Source organism: Rousettus aegyptiacus, unplaced genomic scaffold (genome assembly GCF_014176215.1).
Source record: "Rousettus aegyptiacus isolate mRouAeg1 unplaced genomic scaffold, mRouAeg1.p scaffold_m13_p_9, whole genome shotgun sequence".
Taxonomy (NCBI): domain Eukaryota; kingdom Metazoa; phylum Chordata; class Mammalia; order Chiroptera; family Pteropodidae; genus Rousettus; species Rousettus aegyptiacus.
In genome coordinates this window covers 17,899,956-17,913,241 of record NW_023416312.1, presented here as the reverse complement: position 1 = coordinate 17,913,241, position 13,286 = coordinate 17,899,956, and the positions used below count along the sequence as shown (strand labels likewise).

The 13,286-nt window shown below is 34.3% G+C and overlaps 1 protein-coding gene across 8 annotated transcripts in view; it reads left to right on the top strand.

Annotated features, from left to right (window-relative positions):
* Positions 1-13,286, top strand: part of DMD (dystrophin) — a 2,254,165-nt gene that overhangs the window by 1,030,638 nt on the left and 1,210,241 nt on the right. For all 8 annotated transcript variants that reach the window (XM_036227209.1, XM_036227208.1, XM_036227211.1 and 5 more), the window contains 2 exons: positions 6,219-6,353; positions 8,323-8,472. In XM_036227209.1, coding sequence (XP_036083102.1) covers positions 6,219-6,353; positions 8,323-8,472 — 285 coding nt within the window. The remainder of the gene's footprint in view (positions 1-6,218; positions 6,354-8,322; positions 8,473-13,286) is intronic.

The following is a 13,286-nucleotide window of genomic DNA, read 5'->3' as shown; positions in this document are numbered from 1 at the left end:
AAAATCTCTTGTATTAGTGCTATGTGAGTGCTACAGACAATAAAACAAAGAATGTGAATGGAAGGAATGACACTGTAAGTCTCAAGGAAGTCACAAGTAATTTGCCATCATGTTACTGAGGGAGGAAATTTTCATACCTAGGAAATTGCTTTCTGATAATATTTAAATAAAACATTTTTTTGTTCTTAATTTCTTTACATGATCATTATTCTTTGCTTCCTATTATTCATGTTGCTCATTTAAAAGATATGTTAACCTATCAGTAATCTATTTAGGGGTATGTTTTCCAAAGAAGTGTTTTATTATCATTAATAACAAAATTTATCTCAAACAAAATTTTCAAGACTTTTAATAACAAAATTTTCAAGACTTTTAGTTGAATTGTTCTTTCATTTTTTAATCTGTAATGGCTTTTTTTTAATTAATGTATTTATTTTTTATGGTGGCATTGGTCAACACAATGCAATAAGTTTCAGCTGTACACTTTAACAGTAAGGCATATATATATATATATATATATATATATATATATATATATATATATATATATATATATATATTTTACACTATGCATTCACCTCCCAGTTAGATTTCTTTCTGTCACCACCTATTTGACTCCCTTTATCCTGTCTACCTCCCTCCTCCTCCCCCAACCCCTTACTCTCTGGTAACCACTAGTCTATATAGTCCATGTCCATGAGTCTCTGTGTGTCCTGTTTGCTTGTTCTTTTTAGGTTTATGTCCCACATATATATAAGTGATATCATGTGATTTTCAAGGTTTTCTGTCTGGCTTATTTCGCTTAGCATGATTATCTTGAGGTTCATCCATGTTGTCACAAATGGCACTATTTCATCTCTTCTTATGGTTGAGTAATATTCCTTTGTATATACGTACTGTAATGGCATTTTAAAACTTTCCTAATATATTAAAGTTGTTAAGTCACTTTTTATTCCTTTTCCACTGGTCTAGAATATACACACTACTCATTTTATCTCAATGGGACCATTAATCATTATCCTGCATACCTTAGTCAACAAAGTCCAGCAATAATGTTTTTATGCACCTCTCTAACAGTGATGTAGCAGGACCATTAGAATGATTTAACTCTGAATTTATGTCCATCTTCCATATTATTGTAGTACTTTATTTCATACTCCCTAAATTAATCAGCGCCATTGCCACTGCTGCTTTTGTAATTGTTATTTTAAATAATATTTATTTAGATTTGCCAATGCTATTTTACCAATTCCTATGATGATTTTGTTCTTTGTATCTTTCTTTTGCTTCTGCTCTTCCGTCGAGTGTGAATAGCACATATTTTCAGATTTTGCATGACTGAAAATGCCTTTGTTTTGCCCTCAGTTCCAAATAATAGCCTAAATGAACATCTAATTATGCTGGGACAATTATTTTTTACAACACTAAAAAATATTTTCCTATTGTCTTCTGAAATTTCTTACTGTTAACAAGTCTGATGTCAAATTATTGTTCCTTAATAATTTTCTGTGATAGCTTTTAATTTTCTCTATTTCTCCCTTGCTTTGTAGTTTAATTCTATTTTATCTACATGTAATTTGCTTTAAATTATACTTTGTGACATGATGTATTAATAAGAACAGAGAGATTATTTTTCTCTTTGGTGGACTCCATTATATTTTTGAATATTTTCTTTTTCTCCAATCTCTCTATTTCTTCCTAGGGGAAATTGTTGGATCTATGACAAATCTCCCCATTCTGTATTCTAATTCTTGGCTTTCCTTTAATATTTTCCATATTCCTATCTTTATCTTCTGGATTCTGGGTAATTTTCTAAAATTTGTCTTCCAGTTCTTTAATTCTCTTCAACTTCCTATTGCATAATTTATCCTTTGAGATATAAATATATTCATCTCTGTCTATATACACATCTGCTTATATGTGTGTGATTGTATTTTTTCAAAGACCGTATTTTCCATTTCTCAAGTTTTTACTTAGTTATTTTGTAAATCTCTCCTTTTCTATAATCTGATTTTGTGTAATTCCATTTCTTCCTTTAAACCATTTAAACTTATGTAATCTATTTGGTTGAGAAGTCTCAAGTTAATGTAGTACACATGAAACGGTTTTATTTTTCCAATAACTGAAACCGACCATGTCAAACCTCACTTTCTGCCTAGTAGTTGGCTTCTTCATCAGTATTTCAGTCTGATCCTATAAATTTTCATTGACTTTTAATTATTAAAATTTAGTTTAATTTCATTTTTTCTCATAGTTTATTAAAATCTTCCACCAATTCAGATTAATCTTGTGGCTTCTGCAATTTATACAAGGGTGGGAGTGATAAAAAGTGATATTTCAGTGCTCTCTTCTCACTGAGTTTCTAGATGGTGATCTTCTAGTGTTGGTATGTAGGAGAATAAAGAGGGAAGAATGCACTCTTAATGTGATATGGCTGGCTACAATTGCTGTATCATTTTGTTAACACCCATACACATCTGAGATAGTGTCTTTTATCACCAAACCCTGTAGATTATCACCAGTGATCTGGTTTGTTCTCTATAGACTTGATATGGTCTATGGGGATCCCAGTTGGCCTTATTCATATGGACTTTGAACCTTCTATAAAGATTTCCTAGGCTTACATGATGATACCTTGCAGTATTCCAAAAGAATTACAGACTCTTTCCAATAGTCTTACACCACATTACCTTGAAAATTATATACCTGTTTGACACATGCTTCTATGACCCCCTGGAGTCTTATTTACCCACCACATCTCAGTTAAGTCTGTGGGCACTGAGGGTTCCCACTTTCCATAACTCTCAGGAATGAGAAAATTGAAAGAGTTGCCCTTGATTCCTTTTTAGCTATACAAGCAACTCAGTAGGGAATGCATGCCAACCATCCCTTCATTAATATACCCACCTACTTGATGAGCAATTATACCCTTTTAAGTCCTGTAAAGAAAAGGGGCCAGACGAGTTTACTCTAAACACACCCATAAAATGGTGAGAAAATAATTTGCCTAACTTTTAATATTCTCTTTTCTTCTCCCCCCACCAATGCTCTGCCCCATCGGCCCCTGTATTTAGACCAGGGCTTGTGAAAACTTATAACAAAAATTCCCTTATCATAGAAGGTAGGAAACTTAGCCTTTTATTTCTCAAGTATGAACTCTAGTTGCCAATCTCAAGAAAAATAGATGCTGTTGGTAACTTTCACCACCATCCTAACTTTATTATAAAACTCTTTACAATTGTTCTGTTATCTCTATATTATAAATTGAGGAGTCTACCATTTGTTAAAATTTTCGATGGCCTCTAATGACAGCAAATTTCCTCATATGACTTGTAATTTTTTGTTCTGTGTGCTTACCTCTGGTAGGAATTGCTTTAACTGGAAATCCCTTCTGTTCTGGGCTATTAGAAGGTCCTGATGAGTCTTTTCTTTTGATCTCTTCCAGAGTCTAAGGGATGTTATGTTCTACCCTCATGTATGATATAAACTTAGGTTTCAATATCTTATTAGTGGATTCTTATTTTCTAACCCAAATCCAAAGGATTCTCAACTTCCTTATCAATTCTTTATACTCCAGGGGGTGGGGGTTTTGTAGTGCTTGTTTCCAGAATACATGACATATAACTTTATTTTTTATATCTCCCTTGAATGCATGAGAGCAATGCTTCTTTTCCCAAACCAAGTTAGTGTTGAATACCCTAGCTTTCATGTTGTATGCCCTGTTCTGATATGTCAGTATTTCGGTAAGCTTGGTTTCCCAACCTCTATCTACATGCATATACCTTCCCTCTTTGTTTTTGCCACCTGAAGGTTTTTTGTACTTATTTCATAGATAACCTATGAATTTAAAATGTTTTCCTTTACATTGTATTCACTGATGCAGGGGTGGGGGAATTAGCAACAGTGGCTCCATTTACCATTTGGAATGGAAGTAGCTTTTTTCATTTGTACTCTCTTCAAAGTCAATTTCAATTCTGTGATTTCAAAGTAATTTTAAGTTCTAAACTGTTAAGCTTAACAGTTATTCTAAGTGGCTTTTAGCTCCAATTCAGTCTGCAGTACTATATTTTATTTTGCCAAGGTGACCTGTAAAGGCAGTACACTCAGCCTCTCCAGCTGTGTCCTTCAGATGCATTGAGGACACAAGAAGCCATCCATCCTGATGGTTAAATCAGCAAGGTAGTTCATGTCTTCAATCTGTATCAAAGTTAATAAAACATATTACCAATTGCATTTCCTTATCTTCAAAGCTCTAAAGTCCCCTCGGGTGTTTAAGGAGATATTTATATTTTCCCACTGGGATCTTTGCCCAGAAGAAAGACAGCCTGTAGTTCAGCAGGAGCTGGAAATGACCCAGATTTAAGATTTCTATCACCTTTTAAAGCAAAATACTTAATTTCACTTTTTGTGATAAACTGTATGTAAAATACCAAGCAAGTATTTGTATGCTGGCAAGGCAGATTAGACTGATCATTTTTATCGGTTATAGAGGAACTGTCTTCCATCATTTGAAAGGGCTAGGATCAAAGGTAAAAATGGAAAATCCGATAGAATTTTAGATTCTCCTAAAATAAAACTTTCTTCCTTGACTTTTTTTTTTTGTAGAGGTGATGGGGTAGCAGATGGTGGTAATTGCATTATTGTATTTATAGATTTGCCTAATATTTACCATCTGAAAGCTAATGGACATTGACCATCTTTATATTCTTACCCACTAGTACATCCTCCTGCTCTTTCCTCAACAGACATACTGTAATCTAGAAATTTGCCTTTATTATTCATTTTCTTAAAAATATTTTATCACATACATATGAATGTCTAAACAATGTATAGCTCAATTTTGCTTGTTATGAGCATTACAAAATATGGTAACTTGTAATATGTTGTTTCCTAGGGCTTGCTCTTTTTTCCCCAAATTTTTATGTCTGAGAGTCATCCATATTGTTCTGTTCGATGAACTTATTCATTTTTACATCCCTTATTCTTTGGTTAAATGTGGCACAGTGTATATATCCATCTTCCCGCCAGTGAATATTAAGGTGGTTCTCTTTCTTTTTAAAAATGTTGTTACAAAAAGTGCTGAAATGATTATTCTTGTGACTGACTTTGTTATCCATACAAACCCATTTTTCTGAGGATATGTACTGAAAATTGGAATCGCTAGGCTGTTGAGTACATAAATATTCACCTTACTAAGAATGACAAAGTATTTTCCAAAATGATCATTACAGTATCCACACCCACCAGCAATAAATAAAAAGTTTGCGTTAATGCATATCTTCTCTCACACTTGAAATTGTCAAACTTCTCATTTATATTAGTCATCATAGCGTAAATATCCTGACTTACATTCCCATGATTACTGAGTTTGAATGTATTTTCATGTTTATTGGATATACATATATCATTTTATTTGAATTATTAGTTCAGGTTTTCCTCCCCCATCCCACGGTCAGAAAATATATGAGTTCTTTTATAAATTAATTAGTTTTTTTTCAATATATCAAAGCCACTATAAAGTAGTCATCTCCTTGAAATAGTTGGTACTTATATTTCTGATAATATACCACAAGGAAATAATTTGAGATATGGGAAAAATTCATACTCATGATGCTGTTCACCACGAATTTATAATGGTAAACAAAAGTTAAAATAGCCTTACTAGTCAATAAATGTTGATTGTTAAAATAGCAAAAATATAGCCACTTAAATGAAGCCTAAATTTTAATTTAAAATATCTTCTTAGTATTATGGAAAAGTTATATGATATAATGTTCAATGAAAAGAGCACTATAGTTAAATCATCCTTTAATTTTAACTATCTAATTAATTATATTTGATAAAGTTTAGAAGATGTCACAGGAAAGTGGTAATAGCTGATAAGTTGGGGTGTCAGGTTTGTATATGCATTTTTAGATATGCTTTTATTTTTATATTTCTCAGACTGTAATGTTGATGAATTATGTCTTTATTTAAAAAAATAAATCACTGAATCTTGAATTTATTCATGTAGTAAAATATTTCCTTAATGATTTGTAATTATAGACGTATTAGTGATCAAAATGACTAGTTGCATTTTCAATTACCTACTGTGAAGGAGAGGTGAAAGATGTAAAATGAATGTTATATTTTTAGAAGTTTTAAAAATAGAAATGACAAAATCTTACCATCACTTTTCTGTTAAAATATTTTATCTGGGATATCTGTTTCTTTCTTAGGAAGTTTGGGCATGTTGGCATGAGTTACTGTCTTATTTGGAAAAGGCGAACAAATGGCTGAATGAAGTAGAAGCTAAACTTAAAACCACTGAAAATATTCCCGGTGGAACTGAGGAAATATCTGAGGTGCTAGATGTAAGTTGTGAATTAATCTAAATGACGATAATTTATATGCAGTATTGAAAGATGTCAAGTACCAAATAAAAAATAAATTCAAAGAAAACAGCACAGAATCTAGTTGTTATGTCTCCTCCAGCACTGGCTCTTTGGATGAAACCTTTGTTTCCTCTAAGAACCTTCTAGTTTCAAGGTTTTAAAAAGGATTTAAATAACCTCTTACAGAGGCCATTTCCTTTTTCCTATATCACTGAGTTCTATGTTGACACTTTTCTTTACCTGCTTAAATCTACTACAGATCTGCAAAGATGCTCTGAATGCACAATTTGGTTCCTTTAGACTAAAGAGGATAATAATGTAAACTATTATTTCCAGTTTAAAAACTATATTTGTTGGATTGGAACATTTTAAAATTATTTAAAATAATAAATGTATACCTTACAGAATGTTTGGAAGTATGAAATCAGCATACCATGATATTAGAACTATATCTTTAAAACGTTTATACATCTTAGTACACATAAAATTTTACTTTTTAACAAAAAAAATCTACCCCACCCCCAAAACCCTCATTATTTATTTATTTAGTTATTTATTTATTTATTTATTTATTTATTTATTTATTTATTTATTATAGTTGACAGTCAATATTATTTTATATTAGTTTCAGGTGTACAGCATAATAGTTAGACATTTATATAATTTATGAAGTGATCCTCCCAATAAGTCTAGTACCCACCTGACACCATACATAGTTATTAAAATATTATTGACTATATTCCCTATGCTATGCTTTACATCCCCACAACTATTTTGTAACTACGAATCTGTGCTTCTTAATTCCTTCACCTTTTTTCACCCAGCCCTAGAAAGTGCATATCAAATTTTAGTATATTTTCAAGTTTTATTTTGATGACCTTTTAAAAATAAATTTTAAAGGAGTTTGTAGGTATAAATTTTGAATTATGTGAACTTTTGATATTTAATCATTTACATTCTATATTTTTTTTGTACTTCTGGTTAATCCTTCATATATATATAATGAATATGTAGGTTTAGCATATGTATTGTGTGTAGAGTCTTATGTGGTATGGTCCCTGTGTAAATATGCTAAAATAAGGCACATAAATTAATCAATATGCCAAGAAAATGTAAAACGTTTCTTTAGACAGAATAGAATTTGGATCATAGGATGTCACAGCTGAAACCTAGACACTACTATATCCAACTTCCTTATTTTCACAAGAGAATTTTGAAACCTGAAGAGGTATCAAAGAACAATGAGAGAGGTTTCATGGAGACTGTAATTTGACGCTGTCCTATTTAGAGTTGTTCATTGACCAAACATTCCTTGTGAATCAACAATGCAGTGCATCTTCCAAAAAAGATGAAGAAACTTACATTACATCAGTAAAATGATGGTGGCCAGAAACGAAGGATATGATAATGTAATTATCCTATTAATCACGTTAAAGGGCTTCATTCTTATTTTTATTGCTATCCAGTCCAAAGATGGCTGCTCTACCTCTAAGTCAGGTTTGTGTGAAAATGTGTGAAGGGCAAAGGTTTTCTTTTAAAGAGACCATGCTGTTTTTCACTTTGGGAATAGAACCTCTTGAAATTCTTCCTACATATACTGTTAGAATTCTATCACTTGGCCATCACTAGCTATAAGAGAAATTGAGAAATTGAGTATTTTACTTTTTTAGGTTTTAGCATAGAGGCCATCAAAAAAAGAAGGTGGCTGTGAATCATTTTTAAGTGTCTCATTCCACAATCTTGCCTTAAGCTCAGGAAGATTTGTTTACAGCAACATTGTATTTTTTGAAATAACGGTGATCTTTCAAATTTCATTATGCCAATTAAATATTGTTTTAAATTGCTTATAACTGAGCTATATGTAAATCAGAAGATACTAAGCATTTTGTGTTAATTTGATGTATTTAGAAAAAGAAGAGAAATAATAATTTTTGCAAATGTGTTTCAGTCACTTGAAAATTTGATGCAACATTCAGAGGATAACCCGAATCAGATTCGCATATTGGCACAGACCCTAACAGATGGTGGAGTCATGGATGAACTGATCAATGAGGAACTTGAGACATTTAATTCTCGTTGGAGAGAACTACATGAAGAGGTATGATGATAAGAGTGAAAAATCTCTTTAAACTGATTTGCATAAACATCTAACAAATAATGTTAGGCTTCTCAGATAAAATGAGGAATATTTAAATATTAACTCAGTTTCAAGGTTTTAGAAACTGTTGTGTGCTAAACATGGCTGAAATATTTACATGTGTATTACATCATTTTATTTTATAAAACCTTATAAAAGTGTGAGTTTTAACTGGAAACAGACATACCAAATCTAGTAATGCACTCAAGTCCACAAAGGAGTAATTTAATTTAGTACTCAAAGTCAGATTTTATGTGACCACAAATTACTTTTCCCTAATCAAGATTAACCAATATGTGTAGGTTATTCTCATGTTTGTCTACCTCTCTGTCTCTCCTTTTCTATTTCTCTACACACACATACATGCACGCATATATGTTTATTATAGTCACCTGTAATACCTGTGATTCTATTAGTACCCAAGATGTTGGATACTGTATATTCTTCCAAAATAATAAAAAAAGTTTTTGTTCATATAACACAGGAAATTTTAAACTTAAAAATTTATACACATGGTATGAATTTTTAAATCAGAATTAAAAGAGAATACCCTATTTCTCCCAAGCAAATGATTCTTTGCATATACTCTATTAAATCAAGATGGGTTGTTCGTTAAGAAGGAAAAAACTGGCTCATAATGAAGTTCAGTTTCATATTCATTTACTAAGTTCATCTGTAACATGTGAGATACTGTTCTAAGGTTCTAAAGATCCTATCCTTCATTGCTTACATTGATTACTTAAGCAAAAATTTATGGATTTCTTAGTAAGTTTGGAACATGAAAACAAACAGTCTTATAAGATGCAGAAAGTTGCATCAGAAATTATCACAGAGGTTTAGAGAACATAGTAAAAATACACACATATGTGTGAATCAGCGCAGGAAGGCATTTGGAGTAGCTTTCATAGAGAAGATTCATTGTAAATTAAATGAGAGTATTTTAAAATTAGAATAGGAGACAGCTAAACTAGCAATTGGAGAAGGGCACCAGCACATGCAAAGAATTGGAAATATGAGAGTGATTATATATGCAAATCTGCAAACCATTTGGGTTTGTTAGAGAATAAAATGCAAATGGGGGAGTAGCTGAAGTTAAGCCTGAGCAAGTAAGCATGTGCAAGATTATTGAAGGGGATCTGTGCTTCACAAAGAACTTGATCTAGAACCATGCACTCAGGGAACCACTAAATGGTTTCAAATGTAAGAGGGAAGAAGAGGGATGCTATGATCAGATTACTTGACCTCTGAGGTGACTGTGGAGAGGGAGTGGTCTGAGAGATAGAGCAATTGCAGGCAGTGAGACCTGCAAATAAGAAGTGATCATTTTAGCTCAATTGAAGGCAAGATCATTAGTGAAAGGTACAAATAAAATAAAATAATAAAATAAAATAAAATAATAAAATAAAATAAAAACTCTAGGAGAGTATCTAGGTTTTGTATTAGATGATTGGGTATCTGAGATTTTTTTCATAAACAAGGTTGGGAAATAAGAAGAAAACCAAGTGTGGAAGTGAACGATCATGTGCCACTTTTTATCCCCATTGAGTCTGAGGTGCCTGTTTACATATGATACCAACCAAAAGCAATCCCTGAGTTAAGGACTTAGGTGCTGGTAGTGAATTTTGGAGATGATACCAACGAGGACAAGTGAAGGAGTGGTGGAGAGAGTGGGGAATGAAAGGTTGTAAGGTTGATAAAGGCTTTTCTAAATGTTTTCACTGCGAGTAATTGGGCTAAATCCCACTGGTTATTTTAAAGAAATCAGTAGAGCAGGGGCCCCAACCTCCATGCCATGGACCTGTATTGGTCTGTGGCCCCTCAAGAGCCAGACCACACAGCAGGAGGTGAGCGGCAGTGAGTGAGCAAGTGAAGCTTCCTCTGCATTTGCAGCCACTTCCCAGCACTAGCATCACTGCTTCAGCTCCACTTCAGATCATCAGGCGTTAGATTCTCATAGGAGCTCCAGTCCCTGGTGCCAAAAAGGTTGGGGACCGCTGAGTATAACATCAGTGTTATAGAGCAAGCTTAAAATTGTTCCATAAGCTAATGGAAACTGAAATGCTTACCCACCAATTCTTCTTTCTCTTTGTTTGAGGAGTGCCCTGGGGCGCATAAAATCCCAATAATTTTGGTCCATCAAGAACAGTAAAATTGAGAAATGTGGGTGTTTAAACTGGATCTAGCAGTACGTGCAGCAAGTGACCACCATAGCTTCAGGTGGATTCAGAGATTCTGAGATTGAGGGGTTATGTGACAGGGCAGCTACAGGGTCTGTTGCAGTGTTTATGGAGCATCCAAGTGGAGCTATTCCATAATCCAGGAAGAGAGATAAATAGCCCTAAATTTAAAGAGAGTGATTCAGACTAGTTATACCAATGAAGGATTTATCAGGCTACACACTAATTAAACTTGTAGAGTTATGATCCAGCAATCCGTCTACTGGGTATTTACCCCAAAGACTTGAAAACTCATATCCAAAAAGATATTTGCACACTAACGTTCATAGCATCATTATTCACGGTGGCCAGGATATGGAAGCAACCGAAGTATCCTGTGATAGATGACCGGATAAAGAAGCTGTGGTACATGTATACAATGGAATATTACACAGCCATATGAAGAGATGAAATACTGCCATTTGTGACAATGTGGATAGATCTTGAGATAATCATGCTAAGCGAAATAAGCCAGACAGAAAAACTTGAAAATCACATGATGCCACTCATATGTGGAATATAAACCTAAAAGCAACAAATGAACAGGACAAACAGAGACTCATGGACATGAACAATAGATTAGTAGTTACCAGAGTGTTGAGGGTTGGGGGAGGAGGGAGGTAGACGTGATAAAGGGAGTCGAATATGTGGTGACAGAAAGAAATCTAACTATGGGAGGTGAACACAGTGTAAATATATGAACCCATGAGATCACCCCAGATAAGCCAAAAGAAAAAGAATTATGAACAGAATTTAAGGGTTTTACCCCAAATCAAGTTGTAGGTGGAGGAGACGGTGTCTACAAAAGAGATGAGGAGACATGGTCAAAGAAGTAAGAGGTGCTTAGGAGGTAGCAGTCATGAAAAAAAAATATATATATCAAATAGAATAGTGAGCCTCAGTAAGATGAAGCCAGAATTGTGCAAAAAGGACATCACTTATGACCTTTACTAGAGCAGTTCTGATGATGTTTCCCTGGAGATAGATTGGTGACAGTGCATTACAGAAGACATCAGAAAGGAGAAAGAGGCAAGCAAGTATGCAATATCCTTGTGTAGAGCTTGGCTTTGAAAGGCAGGAAAGGTCCTAAGGGGGCGTAGCCGGGGAGGTATGCAGGAAAATTTTTATATGAGTAGGGGTGAAGTTCCAGTCATGTTTTCTATTGGAAAGAGTAAGACTTTGTCCAGTCCTGAAGAGAAGTAGGTAATAGTGGGGCAGATCACTGTAATGGTGCCAGCAGTGAGCCTCCACACAATCCTTCATTCTGCCACTATCTTTGTTGAGTAGGTGCTTTATCCATATCAACATAAGAGACTGAGCTTGACAAAAGGGGATTCTCGACAGGTCTTTGGCCTTTTGCCCTCGTGGCGCTGTTACTGGACTTGAGTAGAAATAATATTCCTAGGTGGCAACTCATTCATAGGTCATTTAAATTTGCATTTCGATATGGAATTAGAATGTGCTTTTATTTATATTTGAATGATAGATTCAGGATAGAAATTATAGTTCAAGCAAAAAAAAAAAAGAAATCAAAAGACAGATTGTAAAACTGACTTGCGTGAAGCTATGAAAAGACCTGTTTTATTCTTTAGCAGTGATCAGAGTCTCTCTATTCTGTTCTCAGGAATAGACCACTTTCTACTGATCTTGGCATCAGATTCATTTATGTACTACTCTTGCCAGCCTTTTGTACCACAAACACTACTTATGTCTTTATATTTCAAAGATCTTTGGTGTGGAACCTGACATTTCCCCTGAATTAATTCAGCTCAACAACAAACCTTAAACACCTACTCTGCTATATCCAAGCTGAGTTGTTAAAACATTGAATATTGAATCAGGAAAACTTGGGTTGGAATAGCCCCTTGCATTAGTCAAGGTCAGACAGGTCACAGAAACTATATAGTAACTTGCACAGGGAAGGTTTAATATTGATATGTATTAACTCTTTATTGGGAATTAGTTTTCAAGAGGCAATAGAAGAGAACTCAGAAGAATACCTCAAGGCTGAGGAATATGGTACCTAAGGAAGGAACCCACTTGCAAAGTGAGGCGTTCTACCCAAGTCTGAGATAAAAACATGTATGGAAAGAGTGCATTTCCGGCCCTTGAGATGGCAAAATATTCACTGGGTTGACCTGACCCAGAGCTAAAATAGAGTCAGAGGGCTGAGGCTTTTGTGAAGGGAATCTTTTGTGTGGGGTGCTGACCAAATTCGCAAGGAAGAAACCTGTGGGGAATGCTATTGAATTTGCTTGGAAGCTGGCTGGGGTGCCCGCCAGACTTGCTGGGAAGCTATCTGCAGTAGGTGATGCTGGATTTAGGGAAATCAGCTTAGGCTCCAGGAAACTGCACATGGATTTTCTATCCATGCTGAACTTGTCACTGGGGCACTCACAGAATTTGTCTCAAGAAATCTGTAAAGAGTGCTGCTGAAATTTATGGAGTGGGAGTGAGGAACAAAGTAAACTGTACTAGGCATCCCACAGGCCAACCCAGCACCACAGGAGCAAGAAAGAAGTAAAAACACACCTGAACACAGAAACTTTTAACTTCTCC